Raw genomic sequence first — 26,874 nt, 5'->3', positions numbered from 1 at the left:
CAAAAATAAATAAAAAACGTTGAAAAAAAAATTAAAAAAAATAAATAAATAAACATTAAAAAATTTTTTTTAGTTAAAAAAAAAAAGCGATCCATTGCATTTTAAATTCTTCCCTGTGTCGGGGCACCTGGTGGCCCAGTCGGTTAAGTGTCCGACTTTGGCTCACGTCATGATCTCGCAGTTGTGAGTTAAAGCCCCATGTCAGGCTCTGTGCTGACAGCTCGGAGCCTGGAGCCTGCTTCGGATTCTGCATCTCCCTCTCTCTCTGTTCCTCCCCTACTCTCACTCTGTCTCTCTCTCTCTCTCTCTCTCAAAAATAAATAAAGATTAAAAAAAAATTTAAATTCTTCCCCGTGTGTAATGGCAACCAACAGCAGTGCTGAACTGTTTTTTTAAAGGATTTTTTAAAATTTATTTAATTACTTACTTATTTTTAAAGTTTACTTATTTATTCTGAGAAAGAGGAGAGAGAGCATGTGCAGGGGAGGGACAGAAAGGGAGAAAGAGAATCCCAAGCAGGCTCTAGGCTGACAGTGCATAGCCCAATGCAGGGCTTGAACTCATGAACCCATGAGATCATGACCTGAGCCAAGATCAAGTCAGATGCTTAACTGACTGAGCCACCCAGGCATCCCTATTTATTTATTTTTAAGTAAACTCTACACCCAACATGGGGCTTGAACTCACAGCCCTGAGATCAGTCATATGCTCCACCAACTGAGGCAGCCAGGCACCCCTGGGCTGAACTACTTTAATGATGAAGGGGACCTCTTGAGTCCCAGTGAGCCTGGCACAGGAATGAGGCTGTGCACTGAGTGTCTCAGGAGGAGATAAAAGATGACAGGTCCCCAGGGCAAAGGGATGGATCTATTTCAAGACCTAGTCATGGGTACAGAACAATTCAGGATAGTTGAACAGATTTGTTTTTTTAAATCATCGCACAATCTCTGTAGCTGCAGCCACAATCTACAGAATGTTCTAGCAACCTAGATTCTTCCTTTTACAAGTGATCTGTTAGCTTAAAATTTCAGCAACACTAAACATATCCCCCTACCAAATACTACCTAAACAAAGAAGGTTCTAAAAAAGAAAATCAGCTAGCAAGCTAAGCAAAAGACTAGAACACTACAAATTAGAAGTCAATTAAGGAAACAGATTGAATTTTAACACACCAAAACCAATTACAAATTTAAATGCACAGATTACAATATAAACTTACAGATCTGATGGTGAGACACATAATTTATTCAGGAATTCTATTCCTTCCTTTCATGGCCTCCAGTATTATGAACACTGATATTAATATTAGATGGAATAATCTTATGTGAAAGTGACTCCCACTGAGCTGCCAGCAGAAATGGCAGCTAAACTCCAATCAAAACATGACAGCAGCCTGCAAAACTGAAGGTCTCACACCACAGGCAGCCACAGATTTCCCAAACAGAGACTGTGTTTAAAACAACTCTCACCCCCACTTGTCATGTTCACTGTTTCATTCAGTCAGTGTGGCAGGCCAGGCAGTAGGTTCAGACCATTGAAAAAAACAGCACAGGTCCAGGCCTCCATGGGGTGGTGGCTCTCCTGGGCCCCCAGAGAATCCAACAAGAGTGAATGACCTTCTGTCTCTCCTCCACCATTTGGACTGAATGAGGGAAGGGCCCTGTCAGCAGAGAGGGGTCTTCCTACGAACACGTTTCTGAACTCCAGAAGGATAGTACACAGCATGGCTACACCCAAAAGAGCCCTCAAATATGTCTTCTCCATCCTCTGGCAAATCTAGCCCTGCTTTCCTTGATTGTACATGTTAAACAGGAGTGTGAGGTTAAACAGGAGGTTTTCACTAGTTAAGCATTTACTACTAGCAAAATCCTTACATTCAAAACATCTCTTTCACTTATGAAAGAGTTTACCAAGTACTTCCTCATGGTTTGTTTTGAACAGTCAAGTTGGGCTGTTTATAGATCACAAAAGTGGGGGCCACAGAGGTTTGGAGACTTTCTCCCACATTGGCAGGGACGATTGTGTAACTAACAGGGTACTGTGGAAATTACATAGTCAAAAAGGTCAAAAAGGCTTTAAAAATTGTGATTTCTGCTTGCTCTCTCTTGGATCAGTCTCTCTGGAAAAAGCCAGCTGCCATGCTGTGAGGACACTCAAATAGCTCTTTGGAGAGGTCCAAAGAAAGAGGCACCGAGGCCAGCATCACTTTGCAAGGCACATGAGTGAGCCATCTTGAAAGTGGAGCCTCCAGCCCCAGTCAAGCCTTCAAGTGAGTGCAGCTCTCATGAGACATCCCAAGCCAGAATCACCCCAACTAACCGCCCACTCAGGAATTCTAGACCCACAGAAACTGTGAGATAATGTTAATTGTTTTAAGCACTAAATTTTAGGATGATTTGTTATGCAGCAAGAAAGAATACACAGGAACACAGAGCCAGCATCTCTGAGGATGAAGAATATGGCTACATGGAATGGATAAGTCCATCCCTGTGGGACAGAGAAACATTCCATTGAGCATGGATGTTGCCTGGAAACCCATCTCAGCTCAACAGAGGGAGAACTTTCTAACAGTCCAAGTTATCTAAGGAATACCAGCTTGTCTTGGGAGATAGGTCTGTTCTCTGTCACCACAGAGGTTTGCTCAGAGGCTGGTGCTGATGGGGCAGATATGCCATAGGAAGAAGTCAATGAACAGAGAGATGGTTAGATTGGATGACTTTTTTTTTCATTTTTTTTCAACGTTTTTTTTTTTTTTTTTTAATTTATTTTGGGGACAGAGAGAGACAGAGCTGAACAGGGGAGGGGCAGAGAGAGAGGGAGACACAGAATCGGAAACAGGCTCCAGGCTCCGAGCCATCGGCCCAGAGCCCGACGCGGGGCTCGAACTCACGGACCGCGAGATCGTGACCTGGCTGAAGTCGGACGCTCAACCGACTGCGCCACCCAGGCGCCCCGATTGGATGACTTTTAAGTTCCTTTCCTACCAAAGATTCTTCCACTGCCACACCATGCAGGGACCTGGAGAACCTTGCTCACCAGCTTCCTAGGCACCAATGACATGCCCGTACAATGTGTGTCTGGCTAACAGTTTCTAAAAACTGATTCTTTCTGGGAGGAAGCAGACAACACATGATCTACTGGTCCTGCCTTCAAACAGCTGTACATGCACATGAGTGGCATATTGCCACCAAGTACAATCTAGGGCTGACAGGGGAAGGGAGGCAGGAGGGCTTCAGCCCGAAGTCATTAATGTCTAAAAGGTTGCAAAGGCAGGGCACATTGTGAGGCACTCAGGTAAATGCAAGTGACAGAGAAAACACTATGGAAATCTGCTCAGGGGTTAAGAATGCCCTAATCACATATCCTGAAGGCAATGACTCAGTAAACTGGCAGGCAAAATAAATTCAAACTTAGAACTGCAGGACTCAGAAGGAAATTACTTCTGTGCCTGCATCTGGCAAAATAATTTCATTTTCTAAAAATGGAAAATTCAAGGAAAATGTCTTTTTTTATGTTTGTTTGTTTGTTTGTCTGTTTGTTTGTTTGTTTATTTATTTATTTATTTATTTAGAGACAGAGAGAGACAGAGCATGAGCAGGGGAGGGGCAGAGAGAGAGAGGGAGTTACAGAATCCGAAGCAGGATCCAGGCTCTGAGCTGTCAGCACAGCAGGGCTCAAACTCACCAGCCGTGAGATCATGACCTGAGCTGAAGTCGGACGCTTAACCGACTGAGCCACCCAGGTGCCCCAAGGAAGGTGTCTTTCTTGTCACAGCATGTGAACAATGTAGCAAAAGGTGGTACCCTCCCACACTCAGCCTGCTTGCAAGTCTCCCCAAACTGGGAACAGGAACACACCATTAGCCCATCTGTGGCTCAGTAAAACCAGCCCCAGCTCCAGCTGCCTGGACTCTGATCTCTAAGCCACTAAGTCAATAGACATTTCCATGCCATGCCCAGATCATCTTTGATATTTCATATCTCTTCCAACTTCTTTTTTTTTTTTTTTTTTTTTTTGGGACAGAGAGAGACATAGCATGAACGGGGGAGGGGCAGAGAGAGAGGGAGACACAGAATCGGAAACAGGCTCCAGGCTCCGAGCCATCAGCCCAGAGCCTGACGCGGGGCTCAAACTCACGGACCGCGAGATCGTGACCTGGCTGAAGTCGGACGCTTAACCGACTGCGCCACCCAGGCGCCCCGCTTCCAACTTCTTTTAATCAGCTCCCCATCAAATTCTCAGGAAGCTGGGGCTAAAAGGAACCCCATAGGTCTCCCAGTCCAGCCCCTTTATTTTACAGATGATTAATGGAATCATTGGAAGGAAGGTTAGAGGCTGGGATAGACTGAAGTATTTTCCCCAATTCCTAATGTCCTTCATGAATTACAATTACATGTCCACACCCTTTGTCATTGGACTTTGGAGGATCACTCACTACAGTGGGGAGTGGGTCCCCACTGGCCCCACTGATATTGGAAGAGTCCATATGCCTTGATTCAGCCAACAGAATGTGGACCAGAGTAAAGGTGTGCGGGCTCGAGCCAGGGTGCTTCCTTTCCTGCTCGGCCTCCTACACTTGTACCATCATGGGGAGAAGACTGACTCTGCTAGCCTACTTGTTCAAAGCAGAGGAGTGTCCCAGGTGCTGCTGCTGGAGGCAGAGCTGCCCCAGCCATCTGCAGATATGCAAACAAGAATAAACCCCCCTTGCTTTAAACTTCTGAATTTTGGGGTGATTTATTTTGGGGCTGCCTGATCCAGGAGTACAAGTGAGATGAGGACCCAGTTCTAACTCTCATCTACCCTCTCCCCTGTTAAGAATACACATGGGCGCCTGGGTGGCTCAGTCGGTTAAGCATCTGACTTTGGCTCAGGTCATGATCTCACAGTTTGTGAGTTCAAGCCCCGCATCAGGCTCTGTGCTGACAGCTCAGAGCCTAAAGCCTGCTTTGTGGATTTTGTCTCCTGCTCTCTCTGCCTCTCCCCTGCTCGTACTCTGTCTCTCTCTCAAAAATAAATAAAACATTTTTTAAAAATTAAAAAAAAAAAAAGAGTACACAGAGCCCACTGTCACTGTGGTGTGACAGTAGAGGAAGAAACCAGAAGATGATCTTGGAGAGGCAGAGACGAGGCTGGTCCTAAGAACAAGCAGTGGTTGTATGTATTTGGGATGCTTAGAAGATGAAAAAGGAGTCTCTTGCGCCAAAATGCAGATACCTGTCAGCAATCTTTGTCAGCAACCCAACTGAGTGCTTTTGATTTCAACCCACTTTCTCTTATGCTATCACAATCATTTTTTTTTTTTGCAAGTGGGGGGCTTAGTAGCTGGTTACAGCAACCTAGAGATATGGGAAGGGAACTTAGATGTCTGTTTTCTTGGATAAACTTCCCACAGTCCCAGACAACGGAGCTGCAGGTGGACCCTGAAATGGCACAATGTCCTATCCAATAAGTATACATGTTTTCCAAATAGGTTTGATTTTCATCCTTGCATATATAGTGCCAAGGGTACTAAGACCACTCAATGGGGAAAGGACATCTTCAGCCAATGGTTCTAGGAAAACTGAATGTCTACATGCAAAAGAATGAAATTGGAGCCTTGACTGACTCCAGGGTTGGGACAAGACAAGTGCAAGAAGAGCCTGGAACATGTTTTCAAGCTAGACACAGGAAACTCTTAATCCCATCAGAGTCCTATCCAAAGGACTCCAGAACCAACTGAAGAGGCCCCCCTGAGGGCAAAGACAAGGCAGGACAATAGAAACATCATTAAGTGCAATACAACAGTGGGTCGACACACGGCAAACATGTTTGTATCCATGAGATGATAGTGGTTTTGAGAAAACAAACCAGATTGGTCACCATTAGAAGATAAGAACCAACTCATGATTTTGAAATCTTGTGATTAAAGGGAAGAACACATTACCTCCTGGATCAAGTTTCTAGATCCATCTGCTGAATTAAAGAACTACAGAGGACACAGGAACTTGTTAACTGACACGAAGAGAATGCAATCAGCAAAACCCAGACTGTGTGAAATTCTATGGGTGGACCTCATTTTGGTCCTTGTACAAACAAATGTATCAAAAAACCATTCACAACATTTGAGACAATTAAAACTGTGGACACTGGATATTTGGTGATATTAAGGAATTATTATTATTTTTAGTGTAACAATGGTATTGCAGATAAGTTCTTAAAAATCCTTATCCTTTAGAGAGATATACTGAAACATTTACAGGTGAAATGTGATATTTGTGATTCACTTTGAAATGGTATTGGCAGGAGACTGAGATGAAATAAGATTGGCCAGAAACTTAGTAATTGCTAAAACTGGGTAATGGGTGCACGGGGGGTTATTATACTATTGTCTACTAATGCATATGTTTAAACTTCTTCACCAAAGTTTTATTTATTTTTTTAATGTTTACTCATTTATTTTGAGAGAGAGAGAGAGAGAGTACACAAGCAGGGCAGGGGCAGAGAAAGAGGGAGAGAATCCCAAGCAGGCTCTGCACTGTCAGCACAGAGCCTGACATGGGTCTCTATCCCATCAACCATGAGATCATGACCTGAGCCAAAATCAAGAGTCCAACACTTAACTCACTGAGTCATCCAGACACCCCCCTCCAAAGAATTAAAAAAATTTTTTTAATGTTTTATTTATTCTTGAGAGAGAGAGAGAGAGAGAGAGAGCACGAGCAGAGGAGGGGCAGAGTGAGAGAGGGACACAGAATCTGAAGCAGGCTCCAGGCTCTGAGCTGTCAGCACAGAGCCCAGCCTGGGGCTTGAACTCACAAGCCATGAGATCATGACCTGAACGGAAGTCAGATGCTTTACTGACTGAGCCACCCAGGCGCCCCGATTAAATACAAATGAGTACAATGAATTCTCAATAATGTCACATATCCTTGGTTCACAATAAGCCTCAGGAAAGGAGCGAAAATCTGAGCGATGTATAGCCTCTGTGGTCACTCCATTTCTCCTGGCAATTCAGTGATGTCCCCTGGGCTATTGCAATAGCATGTTGAGTCGTTATAGCATGTAAAAAAAATAAATAAATAAAATTACAAAAGGTCTTCTATTAAAAAAAAAAAAAAAGACTTCACAGGAATTTGAGACTCTACTAAGTAGAAGACACTATGCCCAGAACCCCAGGGAACACTACAGTGAGAAAACACACCCCCAGGCTATGGAGGGGAGGAGCCAGGTATTAATCTTATAGAGGGAGATAAACCAAAATCCTGCTAATAGGGGTGCACAGTCAAATGATATAATACGAAACAAAAGAGCGTCAGAGGAAGAATGGTTCTGCCAGCCCAGCTCGTCACAGGGGAATCCAGGCAGGTTCATCCTGAGATGACTTGGAATTAAGACTGTCAGTTAGGATGTCTATAGCAATGAAGAGGGGATGAAGGGATGGCCAGTATAGAGATTTGAATAGGATACTGAAGGTCATGTGGTTTGCAGAGGGGAAATAAGGCAAATTAGATAGAAGAAGGGTCAAGGCCAGGGGATTGAGAGAGAGGGAGGGGGAGAAAGGGAAGGGGCACTCAGCTGGGAAGGACAATGAATGGTGAGCCCAGGAAAGTCACACACTATATTTCAGGAAGACAGTACCTACTGCTGCTTCAGAACAACACAATCTGGCAGTTTTCTATGCAAGCTCAGCAATGCCATATGCCCTCTTCTTGGTTTAGGCAATGGCCCAGCAAAGCAGATCAAATGGTATGAGTCAAGATTGTTAAATCAGCCTTCAATGCGCAGAGCTGTGGCTGAGCATGTGATGAGGTGTCAAGAGGAATGAAGCTTAGTGATCAGAACTCTTAAAAACGGAAACAGACGCAGGAAGTAGTCCCATATAAAAGAAAAAAAAAAACATACAACACCCAGCATGACCCTGAAACTCACTGACAGTTTGCTTCATGTGTATGATTATGAAAGGAGCCTCTTAAAGCCACATCTCTGTGTGGTGACACCTGGTATGTGTGATTCACCACACATCAAGCTGCCAATTTCAATTTTGTTCGGGGTGTTTCTTACCATCTCCTACTCCTTGTATGTGAGTTTACAGTATAGTGTACTTCTTTCCCCCTAGGACAAGCAGACATTGATCCTAGTTAAGGAACCTCACACCCTTTTCACAGACCTGTCTTTCTTTGCTGACATAGTCTATGAACTATACCCCAGAAGACTACAGAGGCATGAAAGCTGCATGCTTGGATACCCAACTTCCTGGGAGCTCCCCCACAACACTGTGTCTGAACTGCTGGCCTTTTACTTAATGGCCAAGATGGGTATGGATTCCCCTCCTCCCCTTCCTCCTCCACCCAGTGGTCTGATTGTGGTATGCATGTCTATCTCCCACACTGCCTTATAGATCATTGGCCCTCAATAAAAGATACAACCAGAGCTGGTGTATGCTTACTGTCGCAAATATTCCAGACTGCTCATCAGGCCCCAATCTTGGATTAACAGACCCTTCCCGAAGAAGGCACAAGGGTCAGTAGCAGCTGAAGAACTCACACCAGACATTCCATCAAAGGCACAAAAGTACTTGCAGAGGAAGGAAGTCCATGTAGCAAGTGTACCCTAGACATATGCAAAATCCAAGTCACCAAAGGGTCTTGGGGAAGGTCTAGATTACAAAAGTGTCTTTGAAACGATAAAGGGACAACCAAGTGACCAGAGCTCCATAGAGAAGGCCCTCAGACATACAGAGCAGCAGGCCACACCCATACCCTGCACGACTGGCACATGCTTTCTCCAATAGAAAATAAGAAGCCACTCTGCCACTCAAAGCCAAAGGTAAGCACTTACTCTCCTTGAACCAGAGCAAGTGTTGGCCCTTACCCCTGCCTGACATCACTGAAGTCTGCAAGGAGGAAGGAAGTCAGAGCTGTGCAGAAAAGAATTAACACGGCTGGCCTGAGACCATTTATCCTTTGAAAGGCCTGCACCTGAGATTTGCCCTTGGCCGGCATCTGGGAACCTGGATTTGGGGAAGGCTCCCCCCATTCACTAACTGCTAAAGGTGGCTCACTGTGCCTAAACTACTTGTACAAAACTGTGGTCTCTGCTGAATACCTTCTTTCCTTCTGGGAGTCTGGACTTTGGGTATATGCCAGACAGAGGGTACCCATGTGGTCAACCCCCAGTAAAAACCATGGCCACTGAGTCTCTAATGAGTTTCTCTGGCTGGCAACATTTCACATGTCATTGCTGGAGGAATTGAGCATGTTCTGTGTGACTCCACTGGGAAAGGACTCTCAGAAGCTTGCACCTGGTTTCCCCAGACTTCGCCTCATGCCCCCTCCTTCCTCTTGCTGATGGTGCTTTGCCCCCTTTCACTGTAATAAAGCATAGCTGTAAGCACAAATAGATGCTGAGTTGTAGGAGTCCTCCTAGCTCCTTATGTAACCTGGAGTTAGTCGACACAAGACCACACTAGGGGTCTCCCCAATGTGAGGTGGTGGAGTTCGTGAGCTGTCCCTGGTGCTGTCCATGAGCTCCTACTTTTTGTTCCAAATAATAGAACAGCACTCCTGGTCTGCACTCCTCACTGAAACCATAAGCTGGAAATCCCTCTGATATCTGTGGAGAATCCCACAGATGTGAGGGCCTATTACCTGATTGGTTCTAACATTTTGGGGTGGGAGCCTCACCTCTGATTCATGGCCTGCTTCCCACAGGGTCTTACACATGGAGCGTGTGCAAAGCAAACCTTCTGGTGAACATGAAACTAGTTTTGAAGGAGCGATAAAATCACAAAAAGCCCTTTTAATAGCTTTATCTTTGCTCCCCATTCCTCCAACTTTATGAAGTGACAAATCGTCTTAGGTATATAGAGACCATATGCACAAACACTTGTAACCCTATGGGAATACAAATGAGGAACACAGAAGAGGTTACTGTTTCATTGAAAAGCCTATTTCAACACATTCAAATCTGTCAACATAATACATCCAGATAATCTCTATTTTATGACTGTAGCTTTTCTGGCACACCAGGCTTAAGCCAGTAATCTCCCACTTATCATCCAAATCTCCTTCCAGCAAACAAGTTTTTAAAACTGAAAACAAATTAAGAAAATCCAAGTTTGGCACTAACATACTTGGCTTTCTGAAATCTCATAAAATTGCTGGCAGTTCTCATTCATTCACTTACTCATCCATTCAGATTAACCAAGCTACTGAGAACATACCAGCAGCAAAGCACCCTGCTAGGCTCTATGCAGAATACAAAGATGCTGCACTTGGCCATGATGTTCCTTTGCTGCAAAGCTATCTGCAGAGATGCCTACAGGCACACTGTGTGTATGTGGCACCCAGAGAAGGAAGACATGGCCCTTGGATCAGTCAGGGGCCACTGTGGGCATTTCAAACAGGAGAAAACCAATGCAGGGATGTATGAACACAAGGGATGGAACTGTTGAAAAAGAATCCTGGAGAAGACAAGGCAACTCCAGGGCCACTGGGTGGGGATGAGCTGTCCAGAGCAGAATTTGGAAGCTGGGACACCAGTGAAGCAGAAGGCAGACCTGAACCACAATGTGGCACTAGGAATGGAGAGGAGGGACTAGAGGAGAAAGACAGGCAGAGCTCACAATTCCATCTGATGTCAGAATAGGGAGGGAGGAGGCAGCAAGCATGACTCAGAGGTTTGCAGCTATTCATAGAAAGAAAAGTTAGCAGGAGGAGCAGGCTTGGTGGGGAAAATTACAATTCGTGTCACCAGACCTTGCTAAGAATGTTGGTGTGTACCGTGCTTCTCCAAAATATGCTACCAGTCCACTCACGACCTTTTTGCCACACCCTTATGCTAAATGTGAAGAAAATAGACTTCAAACAAATGTGGACACATTAGCAACCAACACATTTCTTCTCAGCTTCCTAACGGTCTCATGGTATGAAACACTGAATGATATTTTCAAGCCGAATCCAATGTGGTAAGGCCACCATCTTCTAGGGTAGAGACCCCAGTGGCTTAACCTGCAGACCTGCACTCTTAACTTCACGTTTTTCAGGGACATTTTGCAACTTTCCCATATCTGTCCTATGAGTATTACCTAAAGTGACACTGAGGACACTACTATTTCCTGGCACCCAGTCTCTGTGATAGTGGCTTTTGAGAGATGGTCTCGCTGGAAGAATGAGTGCATGATCCATCCTAGAGGCAAAGATGTCTTAGTGTGCCATCTTCTCTCACCTGGCCACAACCCCACAATGGGCCCAGCTCACCAAATGTTCAATGGTCTTCCTCACCAAAAGGATTTCAAATTTTACTCTCACTTGACTGAAGCCTTCTTTCCTACAGACCCAGACTAATTTCTTTGAGGCCTCCCTTGCTAACTGTCTTAGCCATGCCTACCTGCACAGATCAGCCTGAACAACAAATAAATTAAAACAAATGCTCCTGTTTCAAATCATTTCCTGGGAAACAAATGTCATTTATAGTGTCACTGAATAGGCAACTGGTATAAACAAAGCTGAATTTTGCTTAACCACATCAATTTTGTCATTAATGTCGATAAAGCAATATGCGTGAAATGGTCTTTCCCTAAGGACTTGCTGAAGATGATACCTTTGAAAATTCCACATCATTTATGAATTCTTCCTTAATGTCATGTAATCACATGTTCTCTGTGAGATGAGAGAACTAGGGATACATGGGAACCAACAACCAAAAGAAGAAAAAAAAAAAAAAACTGAGCGCAAACCATATTCTCTTTGTATCCAAACAGATATGTGATTAAGAATGCCAGCAATAGAGGGGCACCTGTGTGACTCAGTCAGTTAAGCTTCCAACTCTGAATTTTGGCTCAGGTCATGATTTCACAGTTTGTCAGTCCGAGCCCCACATCTCCACTGTCAGTGCAAAGCCTGCTTGGGAGTCTCTCTCTCTCTCTCTCTCTCTCTCTCTCTCTCTCTCACTGCCCCTCCCCTGCTTGTGCTCTCTCTCTCTTTCAAAATAAATAAATAAATAAATAAACTTAAAAAAAAAAAGAATGCTAGCAATGGAATAAGAACCGTAACTCCTGTATTTATTTATATTCCTAGCACATTGTTGGAAAGAAGTAAATACCTGCCAACAATTCCTGATACTTCCCAGAAATTGTTTTTACACGTGACAATATTTAGAGTATTTTCTTAATCCTGATAACATGACTGTTACTAAGCCCAGCTGTTGGCACTATGTACTTTCTCTCACTATGTACCTAGAATAAGCTTAAGTGATCAAATGAGCTTCTCAAGCAAAATCCAGGACAGAAGTACCTGAAGAAGTCACACTTAATAGAGAAATTCTAATCCAAACCTCCACTAACTTTCCATTAAGGTAAAAATAATGAGGAATTCAGGCCAAAATGACAAGATACCATAGTATGCCTATTTGATTGGTAAAAATCAATGCTGATGATACCAAGTGTTGCAAAGAATACAAATCCACAAAATCTATTAACTGCCGGTGGGAGTCTAAATTGATACAACCGCTTTGGCCAACAGTTTGGGCATTATATAAGGGGAATTTTCACATTCCTACAACCTGGCAATTTCACCCAAGAGAAACCCCTGCATGTGTACTAGAATTATCATGGTCACCCATCAACAGGAAAATGCATAAATGAAAGTGGCACACTCACATCCTGGACTGTTATACAGCAGTCAAAATGAGTCCCCCCTCTCCAAATCATATATTGTACAATACTCTTTTTATCAAGTTAAAAATGGCTGAAATGAAAAATATGGGGCTTTTAAACTGTACATAAAGGAGATAAAACTAAATAAGAAGGAAAGAAAGAGGATAGTGAGCAAAATTTGGGATGGTGGCTACCCTGGAGGGAGGGAGGCTGGAGGATGGGATTAGGAGAGAGAGGCCAAGAAATGTGTGCCCACATTTTCTCTGAAGACATTTCTCCAAACACCAGGCTTCACTTAGTTAAAAAATAATAATAAAATAAAATCAGAGTGGTCTTTCCAAAAGGGAAGCTTGTGAGAGAAATGGCTCTGATTCCTTCTCCACCCGGGCGCATCAGCCCAACAGGTTAAACCTGGCTCTACCTGGCCCCTAAGGAAGAGAGATCATGAGCAAAAATTCTCTCACCCTGTCTTCAGTCCACAAGCTTGTACCTTGCCTCTCTTCCAGCCACACACACTTAGAGAACTACTGAGAGCCGGGGTTCCAGGGAGGGTGAGGAGAGAACACACATGAGCAGGCACAGACAGAGCCCTGGGTAACCCACCCCACTGCTGTCAGCACCGTGAGCAACAGGCCTACAGGGCACTCAATCCTTGACCACAGCAGGCAGGATGGCAGGATTCAGATCAGAAGCAGAGACAGGAGAGCGGTGTGGTGTCAAACATCTGAACTGCTGAGAAGCATGAGGAGGGCCAGACCAAAGGGTATTCCAGAGGGCAGAACAGAAGTGCCAGGAAGAAGTGGCAATTTTGGCTCCGCTTCAGAAGGGCCTTTTCTGTACTTGGAGACTTACCCATCTCCAGTGGCACCACGTACAAGTGGGCACCTCTGGGTAAGCCACTGAAGTTTGGTCATTTGGCTTCAGTTTCTCTTCCTATAAAATGGGAATGAGGACATATTCATGGAAAGGCTCACATGGGACTAAATGATGGCACAGGGCTGTACAAATGTCAGGAATCATTCACTCCACCCAGACAAGTCAAATAACAATTCTGCCCATCTTGGAATCTAGAAATGTCCAAAAGCAAAACTACAGAGCCAGACTATGCAAGGACACACACAAGAAACTTGTTCCCTCCCCCTCCACCCCACAAACCAGTATCTGTCCCCACAACCTTATCAGCAAGCAATAAGAATTTTTCTTGTTACCCAAAGAATCTGCACATTTAAGATAACCTTGAAATGTCAACTGTCTACACACAGTTATTTTTAAGAAAAGAAAATGGGACATCTTTGCCCTTTCAACTAGAATAAAACAAAACAAAAGTGAATGCAATCAGGTTTTACTTCCACTAGAACTGGGGGACCCCATATTCATAAACATTACCTTGATCCCTATAGGTTAGTAATACCTGGTAAATACAGATGATTCAACAATGCTAACTCAGAGATGCGTGGGCATCCGGACACACATCTGGGACAGGCACAGACCATGGAGTACTAAAGGCCCAGGTCAGAATCTCTCTCCATTGCCTATTGGGCCAGTGACTCCTGACAAGCTACATCCTCCTGTCAAACCTCAGAACCCCTCATTTGTACAACAGTGTGGTGGTGAGGACGATGTGAATGTAATGTAAAACAGTGCGGTCTATAGCTAACAATGACATTTATAGCAAATCACTGATGATCCCTATCATTGCATGTCTTGGTGAAGTGTTTATACACCTGACAGAGAATGGTAAGTGGGATAAAACACCATTTGGAAAAGGGTCTCTTTTCATTTGGTTGCCTAACTCTAAGAACACTGTTCTGTGTGATCTGGATGGCACAGCTGAGTGAGCTTAGGGGCACCAAGACATCACATGAGAAAAGCACATGAAAAGTGTCAGCTTTCTCCCTTTTCAGGAATTAACAACAGTGATCCCCATTTTGGAGTGGGAGCCATCACTTAAGTCCAGTGGAGCTCTTGAATTCTCAGGGGCATCATAGACTGAAACATCCTCTAGAAGCTGTGTCCCAAGAAAGCTGGAGAAGGTCATATAAATCCTATAGTGAGTGACCTGAAGGCATACTGCTTGGCCAAGTGAAGTGACCAAGGTGACCTGAGTTTCAGCAAACAGCAAGGCAGGGCCCTCATGTTTGCAATGACAATGGAGCAGTTCTTCTCAAACCGTGGTCCAGAGCAGCAGCATCTGGGAACTTGGGAGAAATGCCAAATCTCAGGTCCTCCTAGACTCACTGCCTCAGAAACACAGCAGAAGGGCAAGTACTTTGTGGCCCTTCTGGGAATTCTGCTGCTGGCTCAGGTTTGAGGACCAATGGCATAGAGTGATCTAAGACCTCGATGTTGAAACTAACCATCCCCAGGAAATACACTAAGGCAATAGCCAGTAAGAAAGGAGAGAAAGCCTTCAGTATCTTTCCCCCTTTCATCCATTTCAGTGGGCAGTGTTAGCTATCTCACTACCCGACTTCAATTTTGAAACCCATGCTGCTTGAAACCCAGCAGGACACTTCTGGTTCCCCACAGAACGCTAAGATGGGCCCTTAAAATGCAGACACTGTATCTGACGCATCTGTGAGTCTGCTGTGCCCCTCCCAAGGCCTGGCAACCAGGGGTGTCAGGAAAAGTAGGAAATAAACTAAATGACCAACTAAGGGGGGAACAAACAGTCCTTCCCATAGTGGGTCCCAAGGACTGAACAAGGTGACTGTCCCCCTCAGTCCTTAACACAATGATCTTAGCTCCTGAACCAGAATCAAAGACTTTGGGGGAACTGACTCTGATTGGCTGCCTGAGGTTCCACAGTTACCAAGACCAGAGGGGCCTGGAGGCCCCAGAACACTCTCTCCCTCCATGTCCCCACTCACTCCTTTAACCCAAGCTTGTCAGAGGTCCTGTCAGAGGAGGTGGAGGTGAGGGGCGGGAGGCTCCCCCATTAGAGGTCAGAGCCCCCAGCCTTTAGAGGTTGGCCAGAGATATTATTTCTCCTGCTAGGGGCTTGTTCCCAAACATCCCTAGGCTAGTGGCAGTGTCCTCCAACCCTAGACGCCCTCTGTCATCATCACTGTAGCATCACCACCCTCCAACGTCAGATGCCCCAACTTGGCACATTCCTACCTGTAGTAAGACAGCAGGCCGTTGCTGAGCACGAACCAGCGCCGCTGGTAGCCTTTCAGGTAATTGGTCCACTTGAGCAGCCAGCCCTTGAAGCTGTCCAGAGGCAGTAAAGCCATGGGCGCAGTGGAGGTCGTGCCAGTCCCTGACACTGGAACCCCAAGAGGCGTCCTCGCCTGTCCAGGCCGCCCAAGGGGTAGCGGCTTTGACGCCGGCAGCGACCCGGGCTCGGGTTTGGTCCAGGGCACGCTCCCGGCTACTGGCCCGAGTGCCGGTAACTGCTCTGGCGAGGTCTTGGGAAAGGGTCCAGCCCCTACACTTGAGCCCAACTCTTGCCAGGGCCCTGACCCCCGCCCCAATCCCAGCAGCAGTTCCGTTCCCGGTCTGGACTCTGGCCTTGGGTCGGACGTCTTCTCAGACGCAGGCTCCAGTCTTGGCACCGGCTCAGAAACTGGCTCCGAAACCTGTTGTGACACAGGGTGCCGCTCAGGCTTCGGCACTGGCTGGGGCTGAGGCTTGGGCTGGGGCTTGGGCTCCGGCCCGGGGCCAGGCGTGGAAGCGCTCATGCTCGGCGCCGCCGTGTGGCAGGACAGGCAGGGGACAACCGTGAACAGCGACGAGAGTCCGCGGGAGCGGCCGCCACAGCCGCCGCCTCGGCACAGAGCGGCCGCTTTCCCCATAGAGCCCGCCGACCGGAGCGCGGCCGAGTCGCGGGGAGGGGGAAGCGGGAGGCGGAGGCCGGGGGCGGGGCCGGGGGCGCCGTCACGAGCGCGCGGCACGGGGCGGGGGCACGCGCAGGTCCCCTCGCGGCCCCGTGCGCCCCGCGCTGCCTGCGCCAGCTGACTGTTGTCCTCCCCGCGCTCAGCGGGCAGACTTGGACCCTTGTCCTTCTCTCGCGTCGCCAGCGCCTGGCTCAGGTTTGGCCCTGGGAAGGCTCTCTGGAAACACCTGTGGCGCTAGAGCTTGGCGACGGGCGACGCGGAAGGGACCGCGCGCTTCAGGCCACCATCCCTGCCTGCGCCCCAACCCGTGCCAGGCGCTGGGGGAACAATGATGAATGCGGAGCCCGCCGGCTTCCAGCGCAGCTCTGCCTGCCGCGCCCAGCGCCGGCGTTCCCTGTCAGGGGTGGGTTCGCTCCCCAAAACCCAGGAAAGCGGGGGTGGGGCGGTGCGGAGAGCAGGTGGTGCCCTGCTCTAAAACCGTGAAATGCGCCCGAAGCACCGGGACCCAGCCGGATGATGCTAAAAGCTGAGGAGGACACCCACCGCCCCCAACGGGAGCCATTACCTATCTGTGGGTCCTTACCACCACCACCACCACCCCCCCACCCCGCCCCGACTAGCCGACGATCTGTCTCAATGGCCGAAGCCACTGCCGCCTCCGCCTCCTGAACAAGCTGGCCTCTAGTTCAAGGCCAGCAGGGCACTTCGCTGCAAGTGGCGACATAGTTCAGGCTCTCTAAAGAATAGAGAGTTTTTGTAAACTGAGCGTTTTAAGTATATATATAAAGGAACATCTAAAAGCAGAGTTCTTAACTTGGACCTCCTGGATATCCTGGGTAATCTTGGCTGGCTGGCTGTGAAGCTTCTGCCATAGGCTGCAGAGTTTTATGTATCTGTGCGTTTTTCTAGGGAGATGGACCACGGTTTTCATGAGATTCCTAAAGGAGTCTGTGATACCAGAAAAGTTAAATATCACTGATTTTTTAATGTTTATTAATTTTTGAGAGAGCACACGGGGGCGTGCTCTCTTAATCTATTAAGTATTAGTATTAATATTACATATATTATTATATTATATATTGTATAATATTAATCTATTTAATTAATCTAGTAATAAAATAATAAATTTTATTAATTTTTGGTGGGGGTGGGGCAGAGAGAGGGAGAGAGAGAATCCAAGCAGGCTCTGCACTGTTAGCGGAGCCTGACCTCACCAATGGTAAGATCATGACCTGAGTTGGATGCTTAACCGAATGAACCACCCAGGCGCCCCTAAATAATACTGATTTTTTTTAATTTTTAATGTTTATGTTTGAGAGAGAAAGAGAGAGACAGAGTGCAAGCAAGGGAGGGGCAGAGAGAGAGAGAGAGGGAGACACAGAATCTGAAGCAGGCTCCAAGCTCAGAACTGTCAGCACAGAGCCCAATGTGGGGCTAGAACTCACAAACTGTGAGATCATGACCTGAGCCAAAGCCAGATGCTTAATGGACTGAGCCACCCAAGTGCCCCAATAATACTGATATTAAAGGGAAAGGTTCATGGCTACCACAAATAATGGGAAATACAAATGGAAATGTTAGATTTGGAACTCCTACCCAGACCCTTCCATCTCTAGACCTCTGTGCAGGCTCCCCTCTGTTCATCCTAATGTGTCTTACCTTCCCTTTGCCTAGTTCTTTCTTGATCTTTGCTTGTGATAAGACTGCCTGTGCAGGGACCATCCTCCTGCATGAAGTGATAGACTGAGCAGAGCAAGTTGGAAAGTCCCAGAAATGGGTGGTGTAGGCACTGCCCAAACAGAACTCCTTGCCATCTTTGCTGGTGACTCTGGGACTGGCCCTTGAACAGTGATCTTACCTGCAGATTTTTGTGGGCTCTGGAGTGCAGACACCTGCTTCTCTTGATGTATCAGCTAAATACAAAGATGGCCCTCAAACTTCAGTGTGTGGAGTCAAGGAAAAGTGGTTGCCTCTGAGAACTGGGCAATTGGGGAATGGAGCTGCCCCTCCCCTGTTTGCTTTTTTCATTTATATCCTTTGAACCTTTTGAATGTTTTAACTGTGTGTGTTTCACATATTCAAAAAATAATAATTGTTTCAGCTCATCCCAAGGAAGCTTATTAGAAATTCAGTTTTCCATCCCCATCTCCCTGGGATTCTGAGTCAGTAGATCTGGGATGGAATCCAAGAGTGTGCATTTTAATGAACTCCCCAGGGGTTTCTGAAGTGGGTGGATCATTGACCACACTTTGATGGACAGTGATGTGGAGGGAAATCTTGGGCTTTGTGCGTCAGATCCACTACAGAAATCCCAGCCCAGCCACTACCTAGCTATGGGAACTTCAGCCACCTCACTTAGCTTCCTCTTGCTCATCTGTAAAATGAGGATAATAATCCCTACCTCACTGGCTGAGAGTAATAAAATCATGTCTGTAAAGCACATTTGGCATAGTAGGTGTTTAGTAAGTATTTTCTAGCTATTTAACTAGAGGGTGCTCTGTGAAATGTATTAAACAGAAGCCAGAGCAGGAAGAGATGAGACCAAGGTTAATAAGCTTGGAAAATAGCCACAACGATAGGAAAAGCTCAGTGCCTGCTATGTATGTGCCAGATGTGTTTGCAACCCCAAGGAAGGAAGCCAACTATTAAAAGTTTAATGATCTGTTTTGACTACTTCAATAAATGGATGATAGGATCTAAGTCACCCGCCAGAGTGAGTGAAGAAGGTGTCACAGAAAGGGCAAGGTTTGGGGGGTGGGGCGCCTGGGTGGCTCAGTCGGTTAAGCATCTGACTTTGGCTCAAGTCATGATCTCACCGTTCATGGGTTCGAGCCCCATATCGGGTTCTATGCTGACAGCTCAGAGCCTGGAGCCTGCTTCAGATTCTGTGTCTCCTTCTCTGCTCCTCCCCCACTCGCCCTCTGTCTCTCAAAAATGAATAAACATTAAATTTTTTAAAAAAAAAAGAAAGGGGGGCGCCTGGGTGGCGCAGTTGGTTAAGCGTCCGACTTCAGCCAGATCACGATCTCGCGGTCCGTGAGTTCGAGCCCCGCGTCAAGCTCTGGGCTGATGGCTCGGAGCCTGGAGCCTGTTTCCGATTCTGTGTCTCCCTCTCTCTCTGACCCTCCCCCGTTCATGCTCTGTCTCTATCTGTCCCAAAAATAAATAAAAAACGTTGAAAAAAAAATAAAAAATAAATAAATCACATTCATTAAAAAAAAAAAAAAGGGGGCGCCTGGGTGGCGCAGTTGGTTAAGCGTCCGACTTCAGCCAGGTCACGATCTCGCGGTCCGTGAGTTCGAGCCCCGCATCAGGCTCTGGGCTGATGGCTCGGAGCCTGGAGCCTGTTTCCGATTCTGTGTCTCCCTCTCTCTCTCTGCCCCTCCCCCGTTCATGCTCTGTCTCTCTCTGTCCCAAAAATAAATTAAAAACGTTGAAAAAAAAAATTTTTTTTAAATAAAAAATAAAAAAAAAAGAAAGGTCAAGGCTTGCACTGAGTCAGAGGGGCAGGAAGTGGAAGGGCATTTAAGACAAAGGAATCAGTGTGCACAAAGTCCCAAATCAGGAGAGAAGACCTGGTCTGGGAAATGACAAAGAGCTCAGCATATTTGAAAAAGCTGGAAAGGAGATGAAACAGGGAGCTAAGCTAGATGGGCACCATACAATCAGGAATACCCTATATCGTACAGAAAGTGGGCCTCCTGGGCACTGGGGTCTCCTGGGAGATTTTTTTTACATTTAAAGTGCCAGATTCCACCTAATGGAGAAATGGCTGTCTCCAAGTCTGGGGCAGGAAATATGCGAGATGAGCCTGCCTGAGATATTTTGTCATGCCAGAAAGTAAAGAGGCTAGTCAAGACCACTGTGTGTCAAAAGGACTCAGATGCCATCTTTAAAGGGACTCCCACAGGCCAAAGACAGGACAACTTGAGCATCCAAAAGAATAATGATTACAATGGGTCAAAACACCAAATATATAAAGATCCAGAAGTTAGCCCCACAAGTTCCTAAAGTTACAAAAAAAAAACAAAAACAAAAACTTATAGGTTGCTTTTGGTGACCAGCACCAATTCATTTTTCTGAAAACTGAAAATAAAGAGAAAGAATTAAGTCTGTATCCTTCCTTTCTTATACAAACCCTATCTCATAGTGACCAAAGAGTTTATGAGGGAAAAATCTTTACAGAGGTATTAGCTACTGAATGCAGAAGGAATAATAAAATTAGTGGCGCCTAGGTGGCTCAATCGGTTAAGTGTCCGACTTCAGCTCAGGTCATGATCTCATGGTTCATGGGTTCGAGCCCCACGTTGGGCTCTATGCTGACAGCTCACAGCCTGGAGCCTGCTTTGGATTCTGTGTCTCCCTCTCTCTCTGGCCCTCCTCTGTTCATGCTCTGTCTCTCAAAAATAAATGTTTAAAAAATAAAATTTAGAAGAAAACATCATCTTTTGGCAACCCCAAATGAAATAATGGATCCAGGCAATGATCATCAAAGCTTCCTAGTGATGGGGTATATGGGCAACTTCATAAAGACTGATCAGGCTGTTGTCAGCTGAATCTACAGATCGATCTCACATCACTGAAAGTGAAACCACAGGATATTATGTGCTTCTGGATATGACCCAGTAGGAAACTCATAGCACCACCTATGAAGTATTTTTACTTCTCCCTCCTTTTCCCTCCAAAAGAAACCTCTAAACCTGAAACTAATCAAGCTTCTGGCTTGATCAATACAAAAGAAATGCAGAGGACAGAGGAACATGCTAAATGACCCAAGGAGTCAATCAGTCAAATTCATAAAATAGGAAAATCTAATCAGCAAAACTAAAGGGCAACCGATGGAATGGGAGAAGATATTTGCAAATGACATATCAGATAAAGGGTTAGTATCCAAAATCTATGAAGAACTTATCAAACTCAACACCCAAAAACCAAATAATCTAGTGAAGAAATGGGAAAAAGACATGAATAGACACTTTTCCAAAGAAGACATCCAGATGGCCAACAGACACATGAAAAAAAATGCTCAACATCACTCATCATCAAGGAAATGCAAATTAAAACCATAAAATAAGAAAATCTATATTCAAATGACCTATTCAATAAATACATGGCCTAGGAAAAACGATGGAAAAAGGAAAATGTTATCAATTTTAAAGACTTAAGAGACATATCAACCAGATGCAGTATGTGAACCTTGTTTGGGTCTTGATTCAAACAAACCAACTGTAAAAAATATATTTCCGGACCAGTCGGGTAATATTGAACAAAGAGTGGGTTTTAAGAAATATTAAGAAATTGTTAATTTTGCTATATGTGTTATAATGGTATTGTGATTTTTTAAAAGGATTTATCTATAGAGATACATTCTGATGTATTTATGAGTGAAATTATATGATATTTGGATTTAATTTAAAATAATACAGTTTTAGGGGCACCTGATTGGCTCAGCCAATTAAGCATCCCAACTTCCCTTAGGTCATGATCTCATAGTCCGTGAGTTCAAGCCCCATGATGGGTTCTGTGCTGACAACTTGGAGCCTGGAGCCTACTTCGGATTCTGTGTCTCCCTCTCTTTCTGCCCCTCCCCTGCTTGCACTCTGTCTCTCTCTTTCTCTGTGCGTCTCTCTCTCAAAGATAAATAAACATTTAAAAAATTACAAAAAATAATAATAATACAGCTTTAAAAAGAATGAGGTGGGTGGGGAGCAGATGAAAAAAGAATGGCCAGATGTTGACAGTGTTGAAGTTGGGTGATGAGTACACAGGCATACATTATATTGTTTTCTCTGTTTTTGTGTAGGTTTGAAAATTACCACGAAACTGCTTTTGTTTTACAAATGTTGGGCCTTTTACAGAACTCACCTCCTACCTTTCCAACAACTCTGTAAGTTCCTATTATGTTTACATAATAGGAAATTGAGGTTCACAGAGCTAAAGGCCTGCCCCCAGTCACACCATGGGCAAAAGGGAAGCCAAGATTCAAACAGAAGGTTTTCTATCCACAAAGCCTGTCCACCTGTGCCAGAATAGAGATTCCAGACACCTGCCTCCCACCCCCAAAAGAAGCCTTCACTGACTGTCCCTGAGGACCTTAGGAACAGGAAAATCCTAAGAGTGACAGTCAGTGAAGGCCCTTGTGAGCTGAAAGACCCTGGGATAGCTGATCCAACCTCATGCAACAGAGCTGGCCACAGCCACCACTTACCCCTGAGGTCAGCTCAAGGTCACATTGCTAACTGGATAAGAACTAGGCCTTTCAGTTCCCATTGGTCTTCGTTCAAAATCCAGACAGATTCTCCTATAGGCTTGTAGGCACAGATGTTGACAGTAGTTTGTGCCTCATTTTCCCCAGGAAAGGATATGCATGAGCTGAGAGGGAGGCAGGACGGCAGGTAGCTAAGAGCACAAGTTTGGAAGGAAGGCCTCTGTTCAAATCCCAGGTTAACCACTTTCTGGCTGTATGGCCATTAGTGAGTACCTCGTAAAATGAGTTGGTGTGGGTTTCTTCTGCTATTACACAATTAGGTCTGTTGTACCTCTGGCCCTTTTGCTAAATGAGAATACCTGGCTGGAAGCCCTGTGTGAGGGAGAATCACAGATAGCAGAGTCAGGAGGCCTCTATTCTGTGGTGCCAACATCCACACTGCAAGCTCTAGGTGACTAGTAAAAAAAATTTTTTTTAATATTTTATCATTTTTTTTGAGAGCAAATATGAGCAGTCAGTGTGTGTGTGTGTGTGTGTGTGTGTGTGTGTGTGTGTGTGTGTTGAAAGAGAAAATCCTAAGCAGGCTCCACACTGTCAGTGCAGAGCCAGATGTGGGGTTCAATCCCATGGACTGGGAGATCATGACCTAAGCCGAAATTAAAAGTCGGATGCTTAACCGACTGAGCCAACCAGGAGCCCCTGACCTCAGATATTTAATTCAATTTCTTTAGAGAAGAGCCATACTGTTTTCTGCCTGGGAGAAATGTTACCTGCACTTTGGAAACTTGAGTATAGAGAAGGGTAGGACAGTAGGTTGGAGCGGTTATCCAACCCCCCCTCCATTCCCATCCACCCCAGGTTGTGTATGAGTTTATTATATACTGAGTAGATACAAAACAATATTATAAACTATGTGTAGGGCATACAAATAACAGTACAAGTGACACCCATGAGATTACTAACTAGCTTAAGGAATAAAATGTCCTATTTTAGTTCCCTTTTCTCCCTCCTCCCTTCTTCCATAACCTGTTGACTTTGAGCCCAAAGCCTCCATGGATTTTTTCAAGCCAACTGACTCCTGTCTCCTCTTTAGTTGGCTAAGAGAATATTCTCGACTGCTACTTCCACCTGATACATTCATCAAGAGCTCTCATCCTCTTCCACAATTCAAGCACCTGTTGAAATTTCTCATTCATCAGTTATCCATCTTTAAAACTGAAACGCCCCAACATGGCCTTACCAAGCCCCTTTAACTGTTTTCTTTATCTCCGACAGAATTTGTCACCTTCTAAATGATTTCTTTGGTTTATTTATGTCTCCTCTTATTAGAATATAAGCTCCAGGATGTCAGAAATTTTTATCAGATTTATTTCACTGCTCTGCCATCAAGGCCTAGAAGAAGACTCTTCATATAATATGACTTCAATGAATACCTGTTAAATAAAGTCTTCTTTCTAGTTCTCTTGGCTGTTGAGTGTTTAGTACTTTTAGAATTTACTATACTTCTATTTCACTGGAGTCTCAAGAAAGATGGGAGCCCAACATGGGTGCTACTGGTGCCTCCTGAACTAGAAGTCTCAAAGTCAGTGGTTCTTAATGTGTGTGTGTGGGGGGGGGGGGGGAGGGATTGTGGACTCTTATAAGATTTTGATGAAACCTACAGAATCTATAAATCAGCATTTACATCTAAAATTTTACATATAGTTTATGAAGACCATGATCTTCATCTTAAGGACCTGTGATCTTAGAACATTTCTGGAAAGATGCATAGAAACTGTTAACTTGGTTGTCCCAGAGAGGAGGAAGTGGGAAGTTCTCATTTCATTATGTACCCTGTACATTTCAATTTTGTATAAAGTGTAAGTTTAAAGTTGTAGAAACTAGTTAAATATTTTAAAGGAACCTATGTTCTGGCACTTAGGGGTGATCACAAACTCACATGTCTTCAGGGGCCAGGGAGGTAAACGCACTTGGCCAATGGTGGTGGTTGGGGCTGTTGCTAATCAGAACTTGGATATCCCACTCAAAGTGCTTAACTTTCACAGCACGGAAAACATGGTGTTTATCAAACTCGATATCCCCACTGTCCGCCCTGAGAGGACTATTGGTTAGCAACCTCTGTTTTGCCCTCTGCTTAGAGTGATAGAAATCCTAGGTTGTGTTTGAAAACCTTTCTGGGTAGTCAAAGAATCCTCAGTGCTAGGGTATGCAGAATCTCTGAAGCGGTAGAAGGAAAAAGAAAATAGAAAACCTCTTGGAAATGACCTGGGAGCTCCAGAGAAAATGGTGGTGCATGACACAAATTTCACAAAAGGGTAGCCAAGTCTCCCTTTTGCCTATTTGTCCAACCCCTGCCTAGTGGGACCTCCCAGTCCCATTAGAGAACAAAGGGAGGATGGTAGACAATGACAACACCAGGTATGAGAGACAGATGGGGTGGGTCTAGGTCCAGGAAGGAGAGCTAACCTCAGGGCAGGCTTCATGAAGGTGGACCAGGAGTCAGGCCCTGAAGGGTCTGGGCTGAATATCAAGTGGAGAGGTGGGAGGGCTGTATTCCTAGCAGAGTAAACAGTAGGATCAAAGGTTCCAGGTAGAAAATCAAGAGGCCTCTTTGGAGAAGAGAATTCATGAGGTTTGGCTCATGGGAAGAAACACAGGAAATAAGCTTGGAAAGCTAGGTTCCACAGGATGAGGTGCTCCTGGTCCTCTAATTTACATTTGGAATGAAGCTAAGGAACTGTTTTTTCCCCTGTGACCACTTCATCCTGCAGAGCCTGTGTACTTGGCCCCATAGAACTACCAGAGGAAGGCTTGGTTGGGGTCCCCCAGTGACTGACCACTGCTCCATGACCAGGTTCCCCCAGGTAGTCATTGACTTACAGAGGCTCTGAGGCCCTGAATGGGTTATAGATGTATCTCAGTCCATCCTCTTCCTCCTGAGCAATTAACTAGAATTCAGGGAAGAGAGAAGTCCATCAAGACCCAGAGATGGGATGTATGTTGCCCAGAGTCTCAGAGCAAATTGGGGGGCTCACTCTCCTCTTTTTTTCTCTGGCTGTCTCTTAAAAATACTTATTTATTTATTTATTTTGAGAGAGAGAGAAAGAGAGAAAGCATGTGCACAAGCAGGGGAGGGGCAGAGAGAAAGGGAGAGAATCCCAAGCAGGCTCCTCACCGTCAACATGCTGCCTGACACGGGGCTCGATCCCACAAACGATGAGATCATGACCTGAGCTTAACCAACTGAGCCACCTAGGCACCCCGCACCAGGCTGCCTCTTGAGGTTTACATGTCAACTCCAAGTACATCTCAACAATCGCCACCACAATCCTCTTCATATTTACCCCATGAGGTGCCAGGCCTCATATCATGTTCCTGATGTGAGCATTAGCTCACTGAGTTCTAAGAACAAGCCTATAATGTAGATACCACAATTATTCCCATTATCAGATGAGGAACTAAAGCTCCAATGGGGGGGGGGGGGGTGGAGGGTAAAATAGCTTTCTCCTGAGAGATAGAGCTGAGATTCCGACTCAGAGTCATGCAACTACAGAGCCCATGTACATCAGATGAATGAAACCTCACTGTGGCAGTGAAGAGTGAGGACACATGAATCCTCAAGGCTTGTGGGCAGCATTTCCAGTGGCTAAAGGGTTGAACAGGGCAAGCGCAGCCCCAATAGTTCTTCCTGTAGAACCCAAAGGAGGTACCAGCCACCAACAGCCAGGATTTTCATCTGATTCATTTTCCCCCACTAGGGACTATTCAAATGTAACCTCCATGAGGGCAAAGGATTTGAGCCAGCCAGCAGCTGAGAGATCTAATGTGAATAATGGAGGGCAGGAGGGCATGTGCACTTGAATGACAGTGACTTGGTGACAGAACCTTTAAAATGCTCCCAGATGAGCAGAGTGGCTAAAGTAATCTCATTAGGAATTATTCTGCCAAGTGATAAATAACATTAGTAAAGCAAAGTTCAGCCTGAATTATCATTTGGGATAAACCTGGATTAGCTAAGAGCAGGAGTTTCTCCCATCCATTCAAATGCAGTTATTTATGGGGCATTATGTGTGCAAAGCCCTTTGCCACATCTCAGGAGCTGAGAACTGGAAGGAAGTGCAGGTATCAGCCACCAGGTTGCAGGTGGGAAAGCTAAAGCCCAGAGAAAGTTTACTTGAGAAGGTAGGGAG

At 45.4% G+C, this 26,874-nt stretch overlaps 1 protein-coding gene and 1 long non-coding RNA gene across 3 annotated transcripts in view; one reads left to right on the top strand and one right to left on the bottom strand.

Moving 5' to 3' along the window:
* Positions 1–16,449, bottom strand: part of OSBP2 (oxysterol binding protein 2) — a 178,309-nt gene extending 161,860 nt beyond the window's left edge. The window contains exon 1 of the mRNA XM_058690831.1: positions 15,758–16,449. Coding sequence (XP_058546814.1) covers positions 15,758–16,434 — 677 coding nt within the window. The 5' untranslated portion in view covers positions 16,435–16,449. The remainder of the gene's footprint in view (positions 1–15,757) is intronic.
* On the top strand, positions 15,467–24,145 carry LOC131489084 (uncharacterized). 2 transcript variants are annotated; one of them, XR_009250391.1, is made up of 3 exons: positions 15,467–15,816; positions 22,280–22,363; positions 24,014–24,145. It is a non-coding gene; the product is annotated as an uncharacterized LOC131489084 (long non-coding RNA). The 2 variants fall into 2 exon arrangements; XR_009250390.1 differs by lacking the exon at positions 15,467–15,816 and adding an exon at positions 16,584–16,879.
* The last annotated feature ends 2,729 nt before the right edge of the window (positions 24,146–26,874 follow it).

Source organism: Neofelis nebulosa, chromosome 11, assembly GCF_028018385.1.
Source record: "Neofelis nebulosa isolate mNeoNeb1 chromosome 11, mNeoNeb1.pri, whole genome shotgun sequence".
In the NCBI taxonomy this organism is placed as follows: domain Eukaryota; kingdom Metazoa; phylum Chordata; class Mammalia; order Carnivora; family Felidae; genus Neofelis; species Neofelis nebulosa.
This window is presented reverse-complemented; position numbering and strand designations above follow the sequence as displayed.